We start from the raw sequence: 19,624 nt of genomic DNA, 5'->3' as shown, positions 1-19,624 counted from the left end.
ATATTTAGCAGGGAAGGAATGTTTAGGAAATGGGAAGAGGAATAGGAAACCCTAAACTTATCTTTGATAATATTAATCCTTCAGGACTATAGGCAGGTGAGTGATTCTGGCTTGTTATTAGCTCCTCTAGCTCAGCCCTGCCACAGCCAAACAAGAGCAAGCAAGCTATTGTATGATGTCTCTCAGCTTCTTCTTCTTGCCAGATATTATGCCTTTCACAGCCTTTAGGAACCACCCTTTCCACCCTCTTCTTCTTCTCCTGCCCACTTCCCAGATCCCTCCTGGGCCCCTGGATACCTAGATACCTAAGGATGGTTTGGATACCTAAATATCTAGGGGACAGAAGAATAAGAGGATTCACGGTCTGGATACAGGTTGGCAAATGTCAATGAGGTTCAGACAGGAGTTCTTGCAAGTCTCATCCCAATAGACAGATCCCAGGTCCAAAGGAAAAGGAAAGACCCCCTGTCAGGGGCTGCCAGGGTATTTATACCTCCCTGGCCAACCGCATTCTCCCCTGTCCTCATGGCCTCTGGGAAATACTGAGGTCCAACGGTCTTCACCTGTCAATCAACGGTGAGACTCTCAGCTCCCAGAGTTTCAATATGACACTTATAAAGTTAGGATCACAGGGGATATGATTTTAAGAATACTTAATCATAACATTTATGTTTTTGGAAATGTTGTGTATGTTAATATATTAACCTTTTGACACAAATACTTTGTTAACTTTTACATGTAGAAAACCTTTTCTGTGACAGTTCTTAATACAAAGACAGGTCATTATGTTATTTAGCAAATTAAAGCTTTGCATGTATGGCTCATTCATTTAGCAGGCACTTATTTGTGTTATGGGCAGTATGATGCTTCTGGATTTGGCCTGATAGATAGATGGCCCAAGGTCCTCAGATGGTATAAGGACCTAAGTAAGCTGAGTAAGGATGGGAAGCCTAAGTGAACACCAAGGTTGAGGTAGTGAACACCAGGTCCCACAAATGTTTGCAGCTCAGCTGAGGACCAGTTCCCACCTACAGTGCCCAGGACTAAGTGAGAAGCTGTGAACTAAATCACACAACTTCTATGGTTACTTGTCTTGGGGTTGAGTTAATGAATAGATGTTAATGGTGAAGATAGATGTTGATAATAATTGGATAACGCAATGACTACGACTTAGTTAAAGTATTCCCTTTCCCCTTAGATGCAAGAATATTAGACTGATCTTTAGGATCTTCACCTAAATATCTTAAATAAATAAAAATCTTCAGCCTTCACCTAAATAAGTTTTAAGAATTTAATTATAATAAACTCAGGGGAAGGATCAAGGTTGAGGAAGAAGGTGTTGGGAAACTATGCTAGACTATGGATGATTAAGTTGGATAATCAATTGATAATCAGTTTGTATCTGTTGGCTGGAAAGGTTCCTCTCCCTCTCTGGCCCTTGTCAGGCCGGACACCTTGACCCTGACTAGGCGGTGTGAGTTTGATGATGTTCTTCTTGATATTCAGGTAGTTGATATATATCTTGCAGCTCTATTCAGTAGTTGATGATGTGGCAATCAATGAAAGCAGGATACAGGTAACTTGAGTAGGTTGATTGGCCTACCCACCCGTCACCCGGGGTCCCTTTCTCAGAACTGAGAGAGCATTTGATTCAGCTTCTGCCTTTTTATAGTGCTGACCACAACTGCCTTTTGCCCCTTGGCTCATGGCATCTGGGTAAGTTCCAAATTCTTAACTGTTGGTTGTCACTCATTCTGTTCTCCATTTTCTTATCAGAAATTGATATTACATTTGGCACTTATCCTCTACAAAGCAGAGTTAGACAAAAATGAAATAGGCCCTCCTTTTAAGGAGCTTATGTTATAGGGTGGGGATGGGACTGATTAATGTGTATATAGAAAATTGGATGCAAAATATGTGCAAAGTAATTCCATGGGGAGGATACTTGCAATATGAGGATCATGGATAGATTTCATGTAAGAGGTGGTACTTGAACTGAATTTTGAAGAAAGCTGGAATTCTACAAAGTGAAACTAAGGAGAAGAGGGTATTTTATGCAGGGGCGGACAGCCTTATGTAAGGAAATAGAGATGGTAGAAGAAATGTTACAGATGAGGAAAAGCAAGAAAGTCAGTTTGGCTAGAGTAATATGCAATAAGCCTGAAAAAGGAAGTTGGAGCATCTTTACTCATTTGATCTGTTTGGTTCTTGGCACATAGTGAGTCTCAGTTCTCGTGTTTATACTGGAGATTCAGACTATGAACAGTTCACTCTCCTTTTACCACACCTCTGCCTCACCTTGCCTTTGAGTCAGCAGAGCCCTATTAGTAGAACCTATTTGTGGGATCTGTTTAGGACTCTTGTTCAACATCAATTGCAAAATGTTTCTTTTTTGTGTTATATATGCTTAACTTCCTAGACTTTAGCCATGGAAATCCTATTTCTGGATTTCCCTTTCAAGAAATATCTGGATCACAGTTTTTCATAACTTCCACAGAGAGAGCCAGATGTGTCTTCTCTTGTGCACAGTAAGGCTTCTATGGCAGATCTTACTGCCAGTAACTGAATGTTGCATCATGCATTCAGTAATGGTGTCATCCTAAAAGATTCCATTTCTCCTCCATCTGATCTCTGCAGCCAGGTATATGGAAAGAGCTGTTTATCTTAGCCCAAATTGAAAGTACTAGCGGCTTCCTAAAGTTGAATGAGGAGAAGTTAGTTTGTACTTTTCCTACCACAACCCCTTCAGCTTCCAGTGATCATATGAATAAAGTCTTAGTAGTGAAGGCTAAGGCCTTCACAAATTCTGTAGTTACAAAGCAGACAAGAGATCAGCATTTTGAGTGAACGGTTGAGAGATACTGGATTCACTCCCCACAGAGGCCTTCCCACAGAAGGAACCAAGTACCATATGCAGTGGCAGTCCATATGTTAAAATGGCAAAATGAAGAGGTAACAAAAGAACATAGACTATTTCAGCCCACTCTTTTCCAAGTAGCATACCCCATTCTTTTCTCATGTAAAAATTCAGTAGCTACTTTACTCATGGATCCTCTCCTTCCTAATTTGGCCTAGGTGTCAGCAGCATGGATTCTGAAATAGGTATAGGAACAGAGACTCATCTGAAAAATGGAGTTTTTTAGATTTAGAAATCAGGTTGGGTTCTTATCTCACCAATTGCAGAGGTTCCAACAGCCTCCAAGCAACCAAACATTAACTTGATGGAAAGAAAGAAAAAAACCCCATGGTCTCCTAACCTCAAGTTAAGGGAAATGAATATGTTGATTCCTCAGGATTCTACAGCTCCCTTTTTTATGAACAAAGATATTTTTTCTGGGACCTATAGTTGCAAAGTAATTTTAGAAACTTTGTATTAATCTTGCACTTGAAATGGGAAAGATTTCCCCTATTCACAATTCTGCCAAAACTAGATATTTGTTAAGAAATGGTAATTGGCTCTTGACATAGGCTTGACTCTTTTCTCTTTAAAGTAGACCCAAAATTGGTCTGATAAACCTCTTAAAAATATAATCAACTGCAACCAAATATATCAATCTACAGAACTAGATTGCAGTAAATAAATGGAAAAGTTAAACTGAAATAGACTCCAAAACACAAAAAGGTAGATTGAAGCCAAATTGTAAAGAGTTCCAAAAGTCAAGTAATCATTTGTATTTACCCCTGGCCACAGAATGAAAACAATAGGAGTTTCTTGCCCAGAATGTGATATGATCAGATCTTTACCTTAAGAATACTAGTATGACTGGTGTGGAGAGGTCCAAGGCTGGAGGCTGTGCCAGTAATCTAGGCATTAGTTGATGAGATCCTGAACTAGTATAATGACCCTTGGAAAGATGGTAGGATTTATTGCAGATTCTGCAATCAACAATATGAGTCCTTTTCTATCGTGTCAATCTTATTACACATGGTTCCCTTCATGCTTTCTACACTTTAGAATTGAGTTCATCATATATAGCATTCCATTTTCAGCCTCTGTGCTTCTGTAGAGCCTGTCTTCTGCCTTTAGGAATCTCTAGATCCACTTAAAGCTTAACTTAAGTATTACTTCCTTCAAGAATGCTTTCCTCATTCCCTCAGTTGTTTATTGTATTCCTTCCCATCCCTGTGGCTTTGTGATAAATGTACTATATTTATCTATAGTCATTGTCCCCATAGTATTGTGATTCTTAACCTTTTTTGGCTCATGGAACAGTTTGCCAGCTCAGGATTTATTCATTATTTATTTATTTAAATGAATAAGGTCAAAGACTTAGGATTACAAAGGAAACTAATTGAAATACAGTTATCAAAAATATTTTTAGGGGCAGCTGGGTAGCTCAGTGGATTGAGAGCCAGGCCTAGAGACAGGAGGTCCTAGGTTCAAATCCGGCTTCAGACACTTCCCAGCTGTGTGACCCTGGGCAAGTCACTTGACCCCCATTGCCTACCCTTACCAATCTTCCACCTATAAGTCAATACACAGAAGTTAAGGGTTTAAAATTAAAATATATATATATTTTTAAAAACAAATTTACATAGAATTCAGATTAATAACCCCTTTCTGCCCTAGTAGAACATAAGCTCTGTAAAGGGCAGAGACCCAGTGCCTGTCTATGTCTAGCATATACATTGTTTAATAAATTTTTTTTTTTTGCTTGATTGTAACAGAATAAAGGAGGAGGAAGACTTTTAGGTTTCATATTTCTTTGTATCTTTTTAGAAATATGAACCTTTAAACACATATTTACTGTTTTAAAAGAATTGTTAGATACTATGAAAGAGAATTTCCTGGTTTTGTTTTATTTTTACATATATTTGGAAGATTTCCACACACAGTGGCTCATTAGTTCATTAATTAAGAACAAAGGACCAATGATTTCCATGGATTTGATTCTAATTTAAGTCAGTTAACTATTGTTAAGTGCCTGGAATTTTAACCAACAAATAAATTGAGGCCATTTCCCAAATATAACATCACTTATTAATAGGGGCATGTGATCTGTCAATAAAGAATGGGTCTGTCATGTGTGGCTTCTGCATAGAGAGATTTTCATGAGGCCTGACTCTCTTTATAGAGTTATGTCTTCTTCATGATTGGCTGGACAGTATAGCATTTGGACCTCCCCTTGGAGTTATGATTAGTGGACTTAGAGATCTTAACTCCTCCCTAATTACTTCATTGTAGGGAAAGGGCTACTGTTTATGTGGGTGGATACCTACAGCTTTTTCTAAGTTAGGGAAATGTGGCTGATCTGCCCTTCTCTGGCACTTTAAGAAGTAGAATGTTGGTGAGTTTATGAAACCCTGCTTCCTCTAGCAAACTTTGGCCAAGTTATCTCAAACAAGTTTTCAGTGGCTCTTTCTTCTGTTATAGTCCTAGTTACCCCAAATCTCAATGATATATTTAGCAAGGACAAACGAAGTATATGCTTTCAAATGCCTTTTTGAGGGTGTTCTTTTTTATAGAAAAAGGAGCAAAGATATCCACAATGCCTTTAAAAAAAAAAAAAAAAAAACTCTTACCTTCCATCCTCTAATCAGTACTGTGTATTGGTTCCAAAGCAGAAGAGCACTAAGGACTAGGTAAAGGGCTAAGTGACTTGCCCTGGGTCACCTAGCTAGGAAGTGTCTAAGGTCAGATTTGAACCCAAGGCCTCTTGTCTTTAGGCTTGGCTCTCAATCTACTTAGCTACCAGCTGCCCCCCTATCCTATCTTTTAACAAAAGACAGAGGCCCCACATTAGTCAGATAACCATGGGGCCTGGGAATAAATTACCTTAGCTTGAGAATTGAACTGCCCAACCTTCAGAGGTCAGGATTTGAGAAAGTGGATGAACTCACATAGAAATGTTGGTAGTGAATAATATAATTCAACATCAATTAATATTAATTTTAATTCTTGTTCTATTCTCTTACTAAAGAACATACCATACAGCATCCTTACCCATTGTTATAGGGGTGCAAATTGGTGAACCCCTGGGTTTGGGAAGGAAACCATTCTCAAGAATGAGAGGACTCCAAACTTAGCTTAAAAGTAAAAAGAAAGACTTATTAGTAAGATAGGATTAATGGCCAGCAAGACAGCATGAGTGGAGCAGCCATGGAAGGCTCCCCCTGAATCCCTCAATCCTGGGGATTATATACTTTTACCATTGTGGGCACATGATGCTGTGTCATGATGAGGATGTGATTCTAGAGTGGTAAACACTCAGGTATTCGGTGGGGGGAGGTGTTGTTCATCTGATCGGGGTCTGTCTGGAGACATAGGGGGTGACCTTCATAGTTTAGGGGACAGATGGATGTCTGAGATATACAAATTGATGTTATCGAGGAGGTGTATTTCTTTGTCTATCTCAACTTAAAGGAATTTCAAGGACAATGGTCTTTGCCTTGGAAGTCAGGAGGGCAGGAAGGGGGAAGGGTATTCCCCTGTTCACAGCCTGTCTGAGTTAAGGAGTATAGGGTCCCTGCCATCTCTGTACAATGCCCATGTCACCATAACTGACCATTGGGCTTAGTTTGAGAGATCAATAAGGCAAAGAAAGAAAGGAAGGAAGGGAGGAAGGGAGAAAGAAAGGAAGGAAGGAAAACAAATAAACAGCACAAAACATCTTTTGGAGACAGCTGTGGTGTCCAAGCTTCCTCACATGTATAGAGTAGAACTTTTATGTACTTGCAATAGGAAATAAATATTAGAATTCCTGCACAGAAGTATTAAATGCATTGTGTTATGCTTTAAATTCTCAAGACTGTATATTAATTTATAATTATTAATTAGTAAAAGTTGGAGAGATAATCACTTGGCTAGGCCTAACTAATCTGAATTTACCATACTCAGTTCCATTTACTAGCCAAAGTGGCCGTGCCAGAAAAGTCCAGCTCAAGAGAGCCGAATATCCCCCCAAAAAACTTGCTTCCTTAGGCTTCTCTCTAATAAAACCATTAATGTCATTCTGTATCTTTCTGGTTGGACAGACTTGACTTCAGTCCAGGCTTCTGGATTCCAGAATGTGGGATAAGAGGCCAGCCTCTTCTGGGTGGCCAAAGGGCTACAGAGCCTCTGGCATTCTCCCATTGTATGCATGGGTACCCAGTCAAAGGGTGGGGCTGATACCAGCCAAAAGGGTTTTCACAAGGAATAAGAGGTAGAATTTATATTAAATTCACACAATTGGAGTCATAAGACAATGCCTACATAATCACTAATAATAGCTAGCACTTATATAGCACATTAAGGTTTGCAAAGGATATTACAAATATTATTTCATTTGATCCTCACAGCAATTATTTGAAATAGTCAGCTAACATTTAAATACCTATTAAATGCCAGACACAGTACAAAGCACTGAGAATAAAAAGAAAAGCAAAAAACAGTCCAAGGAGCTCATAGTTTGATGATGGAGATAGCATGCAGGCTTAGGTTTTTTTTATTGGAAGTAATCTGTGAATTCTTTCCATAGGAATTTCATTGTTTTTGTTCTGAAGTTCTGAGCAGTTCTTTTCTATAATTTCTTTCATTGTGGTGTTATTTTTGTCCTGTCGTGCTCTTCTAAGAGACCTAAGTGATCCTTAGATTGTCTCTGTGCCTATTATCTTTGAGTTCTGTATGTTTTGCTTATGTAGTGAGCATATTTTCCTTTAATGTTCTTTTTTGCTTCTCTTCTAGTTTATTCTTAAGTAAATTTGCCTTTCCAGTTTATTGTTCTCCCTTTTGTTTCTTTGGTGAGACTCACCATTGAAGATTCTAATTTTTCTGTTTTGCTCTTTATTTTTTTGGTACAGGACATAAATTCTTCTTTCATAATTCTCATTTTTCTTTTAAACCACTTAGGAGCAGTGTGCTGTGGTTTCACATTCTCCTCACATTCCACCTGGTCCTCTTCTTTGTTGGATCATTTCCCAGAATTTATTGGTAGATGCTTGAACTCCTTTACTAGATTTGGAGGCTAGAGTTCCTTCTATTGTTACTATTTTTGCTTTTGATTTATCTGTTTATGCTCAAGGTCTTTCAGATTTCTTCTTCCTCAGATGTTGGATATTTTCAATCTTTTTTCTCCCTCTTATTTTCCTTGTTGCTTACTTCTATACTCTTTCTGTTCTGATTGTGGTTTCCAGGGGAGATCAGATCTCAAAACATCTCAACTTCTTTCCTCACTGGGCAGTTCATGGTTTACCAACATAGGCCTGTGCCCCAGCTGACTCTTGGGTAGTCAGAACTGGCCCCAGTTGGATACTGTACTCTGTACATCAGGCTTCCTTGAATGTTGCACAGCTCCCCACATGTTCCTGGACCTTTCTATTCTCTCTGGCTGGTGTCAGTAGTTCAGTGCCTGCTTTCCCTGCTACTACCCTGGCACCTACAATTCAGAACCTTCTCTCCCCTCTACTGGTAGTTCAGAACTTTACAGTGCTGGTGCTTGTGGGTTGCAGCCCCTGGCAGACTTATTTCTGAAGTTTTGTGGCCAAGCTACCGAACCAAAGTGAGGTTCACCTCTGGTGCCTGATCAATCATAGCATTAAGTTGCCTTGGGTTCTTGACAGCTAAGCAGCCTAGAACAATCTCTGGTAGGCCTTATCAAAGCTTCACACATAACCCTTTGGTAATGATGGAATGTATGACTAAACTAAACCCCAGCTTAGCATAGTGAAGGTGGGCCTCATGGTGGTGATATTCTTGAAAAAGTATCATAAAGTTGTTGGGTTGCCATTCAGTAGATGGACTAGTTAGATTAGTGGCAAAATCTTGGATTCATGGTGTACTTTTTCTGCTTCTTTGTATTTTGTATGTCATTGGTAAAAAACAGTGAAAAGTTTAAAGCCAATACTGATAAATACAATGAAATTCTAAAATTTAAGTATAATTTTCTAATAATTTTTTTCCTTACATTAAAAAAAATTCTTAGTTCTCTCTATCCCTTCTCAGAGAGCTGTCGCTTTTACTGACAAATGTTTTAAAAAGGAATTTTTTTAACAGTTCTGCAAAACAAACATAAAAAAAGTTTAATATTCTTTGCAATATTCCACATCCATGGGCTTCTCTCTGCAAACAAGGATAGGTATCTAACCATATCTTGTTAGGGCCCAGATTGAGCATTAAAACTTTATGGTATTTAAATTCAAATAATATTATTGTTTTTATTTCCATTAACATCATTGTGGGTATTGTAAAAATTGTTGGCTTAATTTTGCTTACTTTATGTCAGTTCCTGTAAGTCTTTCCAGTCTTTTTTCTTATTTTTCATGTTTGTCATTTCTTATATTAGACATCTTACAACCTACATCTTACATCATAATATTCCATTGCATTCATGTACCACAACTTGGTTCAACATTTTCTAGTCAATGGTTATCTACTTTGTTTTGGAAAGTCATTTTAACAAGAAATTAATAGTTATTATTTTGTTGATATGTTATATGAAAAAATCCCATGCAATCACCTTTTAACTAATCTGTTTTTTCTCCTTTTCCTTATAGGAGATTTTCCTAAAGCTTGGGATGTTCTTCTTGATCACATACAGTCAGCTGCACTCAGCAAAAATAATGAAGTTTCTTTGGCTGCTCTGAAAAGTTTCCAGGAAATTTTGCAGATTGTATCCCCTATGAGAGATTCTGATAAACCTGAGACACCACCAGCAGTTAATGTCCCTGTGCCTGTCCTTATAGGACCAATATCTACTCCTGGTCTAAGTAGGCCATTTATGAGAACAGATTCCATTGGAGAAAGACTTGCACGATACACTGGATCAGAGCCAGCTATAGTTACTGATGAGATTGAAGATTTGAATCTCTGGTGGGCTGCTTGGAATACCTGGTATAGAATTGGATCAGAAAGTACTCAGCCACCTCTTACTTGTGATAAACTAACTTTCATTCCCAGCCAGCCTTTTCTCACAGCTTTAATTCAGATATTTCCAGCTCTTTACCAGCATATAAAAACTGGTTTTAGCATGGATGATCTTCAGAAGTTGGGTATCATCTTGCACAGTGCTGTCTCTGTCCCTATTAGTTCAGATGCTTCTCCTTTCATCCTTCCATCATACACTGAAGCAATTTTGACAAGTTTACAGGAAGCAGTGCTTACAGCCCTAGATGTTCTCCAAAAGGTAACAATTTTAGATGCCTTCTGAATACTAAGGCAGATTATTCTATGATATTTTAGCCTCATCATGCATAATTTGAGGATAAAGTAATTCTTAAAAATACTTCTTAAGAACCAGTTATTTTGACCATAGTTTTCTAAGATACCTGAAGTAAAAAATTTGTCTTAGTCCCTATATCTTTTTTGTGTTCTCAGCATTTTTGGTTTTGGGCCTATAGTTCTACATAGAAAAAATACATAGGAAAGAATGTCATTTAGAGGGAGATAAAGTTTGTAAGTATCTCTGATTGACAAATTCCTAATAACATCTTTTGATTTTTTTCTAAAGTAATTCCATCAACAGTATCTAAATATAAATTGTCATGTAGTTCTGGTCAAAGTACAGTTATTGGCGGTGGCTGCTGGGATTGGGTATTTCCAGTAGCATGTGCACAGGCTGGTGCTGAGGTGTTCCTTGTCCTGTGTGTGTACACACACACACACACACACACACACACACACACACACACACACACACACACACCAAAGGAAACCCTTAAAAAAATGTGAAAGTGGAAACAGAGGAGACCTCCACAGGTGGATTTCCAGCACTTCGTGGACAGACTTCCAGTGTTTTGAGGGTGAACCTCCAGTGACAGTTTGGAATTACCAACTGCCTTCTGGAAATCTCTACTTGGGTAGAGATCCCATAGGCATCGTAAACTCAACATATACAAAACAGTGCTTATTTTATTTCCCCCAGTACTTCCCTATTTCTGTCCAAGGCATCCCAATTTTTCCTCTTACCCTCCTTAGTTGCTAGACCTTCCAGTCTTTGCCACATCAGTCCCTTTCATTCTATTCAATCAGGCTCCATCCTATTTCAGGCCCTTATCTTAACTGGACTGTTTCAGTAACCTCTTACTTGGTCTCCTAGCCTCAAAGTCTAGCTAAGTTTTTTCCCACACAAGTAGCCAAAGTTATATTCTCTAAACACAGGTTTGAGCATGTCATTCCCTTGGTTTAAAAAAAAATCTCCAGTGGTTTTCTGTTGTCTCAGATAAAATAGGAATTTCTTCAAAACAACAACAAAGTGCAATTATCTCATTGAGTCAGAAAACAGAAAACTTCATTCAAAAAAGCATTTCTTAATCACCTCATATATAATTCAGTGCATGAGGCTTTGGGGAAAATGTAAAGATTAATAAGAGTCCTATTATGGAAATATGTTTTTCATTACTTCACACGTATAAAGGATATCATATTGCTTGCCTTCTCAGTGGGTGGGAGAGGGGCAGTGTTGCGTGATTTCTAACCACAGGTATGCAAATGATAAAGTCTCTAAGTCATAAAGAAATAGGTTTATTGTAAAAGGACCAGTCCTACAACAAAGCCATATTTGGCCAAGACTAAAAGACCGCCAGCCTTATGAGAGGACTTCTTTTATGCCCCAAAGAATATCATGAATGAAATATCACTTATGAAATAATCCAAGACAGTGATAAAAATAGATGTGGATTGGTTGAAGTAATCAGGAAATACTTCTCATTGGTAGAAGAAATCACTTGGGGGACTTGTAGACAAGGGGGGAGTGGAGGAGCCTGAACCCTATTTTATAAGCCTAATGATGTCAAGGATGAGGTATACTAAGATGGATAAGGAGGAGCTGATAGGCCTTAAAGCAGGACAAAAGCCTGATGATGTATAAGGGGTGTATACAGAGGTGAAGGGGTGTCACCAGGCTTTTAACTGAGGTAAAAGCCTAATGAAGGCCAAGTCACAGGTTTAAGGCCATGATTGCTGAGGGTGCGTGATACAGCTATTTTGAAGGCTAAGGCTAAAACTGAGGTCTATACTAATAATGATTAAATATATTCAAGCAGTTATCTTACTTTAAAACTTATACTAAAATAATAACAAAAGGCCTTCTACAATCATCACTTATGCTAACATTATTTAACTATCTTAGAATTACAATTATGATTATCTGAAGACAATCTAATCCTCATATAAGGGGGTAGGGGATTTTTCAGTGGAAGGAGGAGAGAATTTGAAGCTGACAATTTTTTAAAATGAATCTTAAAAAAAAAAAAAAAAACATGGGGACAATTAGGTGGCTCAGTGGATTGAGAGCCAGGTCTAGAGACTCAAGATCCTGGATTCAAATCTGGCCCTCAAATACTAGCCGTGTGACTCTAGGCAAGTCACTTAACCTCAATTGCCTAGCCCTTAACCTTGGAATCAATACTTAATATTGAATCCTTTTTTTAAAAAATATTTTATCTTCCTAATTACACGTAATAACAATTTTAAGCATCTGTTTTTCTGAAATTATAAAATCCAAATTTTCTCCCTTCCCCCCTTTTCTGTTCCCAGTGATGGTAAGCAATTTGATCTGAGTTATATATGTATTATCATATAAGACATACTTCCATATTGGTCATTGTTATAAGAGAATATTCATATAAAACCAGAACTCCAAAATAAAAACATAAAGTGAAAAATAGTTTGCTTCGATATGCATTCCATCTCTAACAATTCTTTCTCTGGAGGTGGATAGGATTCTTTGTCTTAAATCCTTCAGAATTGTCTTGGATCATTGTAATGCTGAGATTAGCTAAATCATTCATAGTTGTTCATCATTGTTGTTACTGTGTATAATGTTCTCCCTCTTCTGCTTCTTTTACTCTGCATCAGTTCATGTAGATCTTTGCAGCTTTTTCTGAAATCATTTTGCTTATAATTTTTTATAGCATAATACTATACCATCACCATCATGTACCACAATTTGTTCAGTCATTCCCCAGTTGATGGACATTCTCTCAATTCCCAGTTCTTTTACCACCACAAGAAAAGCAGCTATAAATATTTTTGTGCAAATATCTCCCCTCCTTTTTTTTTTCTTTCTGGGATACAGTTCTAGTAGTGGTATTACTGGATCAAAGCATAGGCATAATCTGATAGCCCTTTGGGCATAATTCCAAATTGCCCTCCAAAATGGTTGGATCAGTTCACAACTCTACCAATATCCCATTAGTGTTCTAATTCTGCCATATTGCCTCCAACATTTATTATTTTCTTTTACTGTCATATTGGCCAATCTGATAGGTATGAGGTGGTACCTCAGAGTTTGTTTTAATTTGCATCATTTTTATATGATTATTGATAGCTTTGATTTTTTTTCATTCTTATCCTTTGACTATTTATTGGGGAATGACTTAACATTCTTATAAATTTGACTCATTTGTTTATATATTTGAGAAATTAGGGCTTTGTCAGAAATTTGCTCTAGAAATCTTTTCTCCCCCAGTTTGTTTTCCCTTCTAAACTTAAGGTTACATTAGTTTTATTTACACAAAATCTTTCTAATTTAATGTAATCAAAATCATAATTTTTATTACATCTTGTAATGTTTTCTATCTTGTTTGGTCATAAATTCTTCATTCTTCCTTTCTTCATAGATCTCATAGGTAAACTTCCATATTCCCCTAATTTGCTTGTTATATCACCCTTTATGTCTAAATCATATACCCATTTTGACCCTATCTTGGTAAAGAGTGTGAGATACTGGACTATACCTAGTTTCGACCATACCGTTTTCCAATTTTCCCAGCAGTTTTTGTGAATATTGAGTGCTTATCCCAACTGTTGAGATTTTGGGGGGTTTTCAAACATTAAGGTCATTTACCTTAGCATTGATTCTAAGACAGAAAGTAACGGTTTACAAAAATTAGGTGTAGTCCTTCAAGAATTTGCTATTTAATAATTATGAAAATTTGTACATGTTAGTTTATCTACTAATAGTAAATATTTATGTACCTGCTATGTGCCAGTGCCTGTGTCCATATATCTGTGGATATAAAGACAAAAAAGAAAGGCCTTATCCTTAAGGAGATCACAATTCACTGAGTGAAAACATGCAAACAGCTTTGTTCAAAAGAAGCTTTATACTGAATAGAGAATAATCCTAGAAGGAAGGCAGCAGAGTTAAAGGGAATAAGGGCAGGTTTCCCTTTGAAGGTGGGATTTCATTTGGGTCTTGAGGAAAGCTAATATAGTCAAGATGTGGAGATTAGGAGGGAGAGTATTGCAGGCAAGAAGACATTAATGGAAAATGGCAAGAGTTAAGAGATGGAATATTTCGTTGAAGGAAAAGCAGGGAGACCATTGTCACTGGAATGAAGAGTATGTGTGAAAAGGAGGAAGCATAAGCTGTAAGAAGACTGGAAAGGCATGGGGCAGTGATGAAAAACTTTAAATGCCAAATGGGAAGACTTCATATTTGATCCTGGATAACAGGGAACCATTAAAAAAAAAAGGAAGAGGGGGATGATTTGGTCAGACTGCTCTTTAGGAAGATAATTTTGATGCCCTAAGTAGAGTATTACCTGGAGTGGGATGAGACTTCTGGCAGACAGACCAATTAACCAGGCCATTGTAGAAGTCCAGGCATGAAATGATGAAGGCCTCTACCAAGGTGGTGGCAATGTCAGAAGAAAGGACACACATTTGAAAAATGTTGCAAAGGTAAACTTGACAAGTCCTGGCAACAGATTGGATATAGGGGGGTGAGAGCCAGTGAGGAGTTAATAGGTGACACCAAGATTGTGAGCCTGGAGGTCTGAGAAGATGGTGCCATCCTTGACAACAATAGGGAAGTTAGGAAAAAGTGAGGGTTTTTAGGGAAAGATAAGATAATGAGTTCAGTTTTGAAAATGTTGAATTGAGAATGTCTATAGGGCATTAAGTTTGAAATGTCTAATAGGCATTTGGAGATGAGAGATAGCAATGAGAATTAAATCTTGAGCTGTTGAGATCACCAAGTGTAATTGTTTAGAAAACAAAGAGAAGAGGGTATCCATGTGGTACATCAAGTCTTCCTGACCCCAGGCCCAATGCTCTATCTATTGAGCCACCTAGCTGCCTCATAATACTAATTAGAAGTAGGGGATGAAGGGAAAGGTAGAATCAAATCAAAGATGATTTAGGGATCATATGATATTATGATCAATATGGTATTAATGACAGATTGGAAAATGAGGGAGAAGAGCAGGTTTGAGGAACATGATACTGAAATGAGTTTAAAACATTTTTAGCTTGAGGTACTATTGGAAATGCCCATTGACAAATGGATATATGAGCCAGAAACCTGAGGATATGTCAGCAGGATTTGAAATATTCTATAAATCTAGGAGTTATTCATATAAATGAAGCATAAATAAAGTCATCAAGAAGAAGAGGTTTTGGAGGGCCAGTGCTTACATTAAGGGAAAACAGCAGGAGGAAGAGCCAGGGAGTGTGTTATGAGGATGTAGAAACAGGAGAATGTGGATTCCCAAAAACTAAGGGAGGAGAATCATTTAAACTAATTTATATAGAACTTTACCTTTTATGAAACATCTTCCAAATGAATATGAAATATGAAACATTTCCAAAATTAGCATACCTTTATCACCCTCTTTTACTCTAGTATCATTATTACTATTTATAGCAAGCAGGACAGCTTCAACCTGGAAGATCCATCCTCGTATTTACATGTCCAAAAATGAAGTATTTTTTTCTCTAAACCCACCCTTATTTTTAACTCTCTATTCTATGGACTGTCATACCAGCAGTCCAAATGATGAGCTTTATTATTACTTATGTCATCTTTGATATTTCCCTTTCCTTTAATATTCCTGCCTTACTCCTTGATTACTTGCCATGTCTCAAGCTAATTCAGATAGTTACCACACAATTTTAGACTATTATTACCTTTTGCCTAGAAATAATATTCCAATTTGGCTCCCTGTTTGTCCTACCACCTCATTCTGTCCTCCACAGAACTTAAAAATGGACATTCCTAAGGCATGTCTGATTTTAATACTCTCCTACTTACAAAAAACTTCAGTCTTTTCCTGTTCCTTCTAGGATAAAAATGACAGTTTGTCTGTTTGGCAGACTCGTGGTCTCATTTCAGCATTGCCTTTCCAGGCTTATTTCATCCTGTTCTCTCTCATATATTCTGCGTTCTAACCAGATTGTTATACTTCATGTTCCTTGTATATGATACTCCACCTCCTGCTTCAGACCTGGTAGATGCTATCTCCCTTCCCTGGAATGTTCTGTCTCCTCACTTCAGCCTCTTAGATTCCATGGTCCCTCCAAGGCTTAGTTCAAGCAGTGGCTCCTTTGTTGTTCAGTCACATCTGACTCATTGTGACCCAATGGTTCATAATCAGGCCCTTGGGTACTCTACTATCTCTCGAAGTCTGTCTTGAGTTCATGTTTGCTGTTTACACAGCACTATCCATCTCATCCTCTGCCATCACCTTCTCTGCTTTCTTTCTCTTTAAACTCTTACCTTCTGTCTTAGAATCAATACTTTGTATTGGTTCCAAGGCAGAAAAGCAGTAAGGGCTAGGCAGTGGGGAGGTTTAAGTGACTTGTCCAAGGTCACACAGATAGGCCATGTCTGAAGTCAAATTTGAACCCAGGACTTCCCTTCTGTGGTCCTGGCTTTCAATCCACTGAGCCATCCTTCCCACTTTTGGGAAAACAAACCCTTTTGTTTTCAGTCTTTCCCAATATCAGAGTCTTTTCCAGTGAGTTTTGTCTTCTCATTATGTGGCCGAAATATTTAAGCTTCAGTTTCAATAGTTAACATTTTAGTGAATAGTCTGAATTAATGTCTAAATATTGACTGATTTGATCTCCTTACTTTCCAAGGGACTCTTCTCCAGCACCACAATTCTAAAGCATTGATTTCTGTAGCACTTAGCTTTCCTTATAGTTGAATCTTGCAGCCATACATTGTTACTGGAAAAATCATAGCTTTGACTAATACAGATCATTGTCAGCAAAGTGATTTCTCTGTTTTTGGTATGTTGTCCTGTTTTGCCATAGCATTAGGACTTTCCTGATTTCCCCAGTTGTTAGGCTTTCCTGTTATCAAATTAATTTATATTTGCCTGTTTTATATTGTCCTACTAGAATGGAAGTACTTTGTCAGCAGCTGTTCTTTCATGTTTATTTTTCTATTCTCAGCATTTAGCACAGTACTTTGCACATAGTAAGTGCTTAATGAATACTAATTGACTTGAACTCAACAACTTTAGATAGTACAAATGTTACTCTTGATTTAGAGCTGAAGAAACATGTTCAGAATGTGACCCACATAAGTAATAGGTATGAGGTACAGGATTCAAATCTCAATTTTCTCCTGGCTCTGAAGGTAATAAGTCTTTTTACTATAACAAATTGCCTTATATTCAGAAGTAGTTGTCAGTATCATTTTTGTAGACTGGTCAAGAAGAATAGGGACTGAGAAAAACACTTTGAATTTATTGAGACATCTCTGATCACCTACAAAAAGTTTCATTTTAGTGATGGGGATGGAATTCAGATTTTCATGGAAGTGATATGGGGTTACCACCAAGTGCCTTTGGTATGGCAGCAAGTGTTGATTACTTGCCCGATTAAGTTATAATTCAATTCATTAAAAGTATAAGTACCTTCTTCATGTAGAGCCACCATGCTTGGCACTATTTGTAAAGTTTAGATACTACATGATTCTGATTTTGATAGATGCCATTGGATATTTGATAATAAAGTGTGAAAAGCTATAGGAAAGTAACTTGAGGAAGCAGCAGCAAAGTAAAGGGAGAGTATTTTTGAGAATTGTAGGAGTAAAAATGAATAAATACTCCACCTGCACAGAATATAATTTGTACTTATTTTTACATAGAGAGAAAGATTGAAGATGGAAGAAAAAGGAAGGATTCTTATAGAGAGATCTTGGAGGAGGCAGGACAAAATTGGTATAAAGGGCACAGATGAATAGGTTAGCCTTAGCAAGGTAAGGAGAGCCATCTTTTCCTTAGAGACCAGAAAGGAATAGGTGGGAATTTTGAGGTGAAAGAAGGAATGTATTGCTAGATGGCTTCCATCTTCTCTGCAAAGAAGTCAGGGTCATCTGTTAAGAGCATCTATTGGACAGTTTCCAGGATGGAGAGTTTGGGAAGGTACAAGAGGGAGCGGGATAGGGAATCATTAAGAAATAGAAGAATTGCTTGATAGCAGGGAGAGCCTAATAGCATAAATCTGCAATAGGTTATATTTATGTCCTCTATGACTTTCTCCAGGAGTCACCAGTCCAGAAACAAGAGTGAATAAAAGAGATGGTGAAAGTTAGCCAGACTTGAAAATTTGGGTATAAATGGCAGAAAATCAAGTAGACAAAGGATTCCTATATGTTAATGGTTGACTTTGTTCTAATTGAAATTCTCTAGAGACTGTATATTAATTTATAATTAAAAGTGAGAGAAAAATCACATGATCACTTAGCCACACCTAAATCATCTCAGCTTGCCATGCTGTCTCCCACTCCTATTTGCTCAAAAAGAGCCTGCACTTACTCTATCCCCTTTCTTATAAAGCCATTTTTTGCCATTCCTCCCGGGACTCTCTGATTGGACAGATTTAGCCTTAGTACAGGCAGCCAGGTAGCCATGGGGTGCCCAGTCAAAGGGTGAGACTGATACCTACCAAAATGGATTTTCATATGGAATAAGGGTGTATAATTTATATTAAATTCACACAAATTCATTGGTCATCATTCAGTGATGATCATTGAAATAGCTACTAATGAGAGCAGCTAGTTGACTCCATGGATAAAGAGTCAGACCTAGAAATGGAAGGTTCTAGGTTCAAATTTTGCCTCAGACACTTCCTAGCTTTGTGACCCTGGGCAAGTGACTTAGCCCCCATTGTCTAGCCCTTACATATTTTCTGCCTTGGCACCAATACACAATATTGATTCTAAGACAGGAAGTAAGGATTTTTAATAAAGAAAAAGAAATAACCACAAATAAGGGACAGATAGTGAATAGAGTGCCAGGCCTGGAGGTGGGAGGTCCTTGGTTCAAATGTGGCCTCAGAAGCTTCTTAGCTGTGTGACCCTGGAGAAATCACTTAACTCTAATCACCTCATCCTTACCACTCTTTTGCCTTAGAACTTATACTTAATATTGACTCTAAAACAGAAGATATGGGTTTATTTTTTTTAACATTTATTAATATTCATTCTTAACATGGTTACATGATTCATGCTCCCCTTTCCCCTTCAACCCCCCCCTTGCTCCCCCCACCCTTGGCCGATGCGCGTTTCCACTAGTTTTGTCATGTGTCCTTGAACAAGACCAATTTCCAAATTGTTGGTAGTTGCATTGGTGTGGTAGTTTCTAGTCTACACCCTCAGTCATGTCCACCCCGACCCATGCGTTCAAGCAGTTGTTTTTCTTATATGTTTCCTCTTCTGCAGTCCTTCCTCTGAATGTGGGTAGCGTCTTTACCATAAATCCCTCAGAATTGTCCTGGGTCATTGTATTGCTGCTGGTACAGAGGTCCATTACATTCAATTTTACCACAGTATATCAGTCTCTGTGTATAGAGTTCTTCTGGCTCTGCTCCTTTCGCTCTGCATCAGTTCCCGGAGGTCTCTCCAGTTCGCCTGGAACTTCTCCAGTTTATTATTCCTTTTAGCACAATAGTATTCCATCACCCGCA

The 19,624-nt window shown here is 37.9% G+C and overlaps 1 protein-coding gene across 3 annotated transcripts in view; it reads left to right on the top strand.

Annotated features, from left to right (window-relative positions):
* The window catches only part of MON2 (MON2 homolog, regulator of endosome-to-Golgi trafficking), a 149,938-nt gene that overhangs the window by 73,200 nt on the left and 57,114 nt on the right, over window positions 1-19,624 (top strand). For all 3 annotated transcript variants that reach the window (XM_044678742.1, XM_044678740.1, XM_044678741.1), the window contains exon 26: window positions 9,475-10,103. In XM_044678742.1, coding sequence (XP_044534677.1) covers window positions 9,475-10,103 — 629 coding nt within the window. The remainder of the gene's footprint in view (window positions 1-9,474; window positions 10,104-19,624) is intronic.

Source organism: Gracilinanus agilis, chromosome 5 (assembly GCF_016433145.1).
Source record: "Gracilinanus agilis isolate LMUSP501 chromosome 5, AgileGrace, whole genome shotgun sequence".
NCBI classification, from domain to species: domain Eukaryota; kingdom Metazoa; phylum Chordata; class Mammalia; order Didelphimorphia; family Didelphidae; genus Gracilinanus; species Gracilinanus agilis.
The sequence above is the reverse complement of the archived record's forward strand: the minus strand, read 5'-3'. Positions and strand labels throughout refer to the sequence as shown.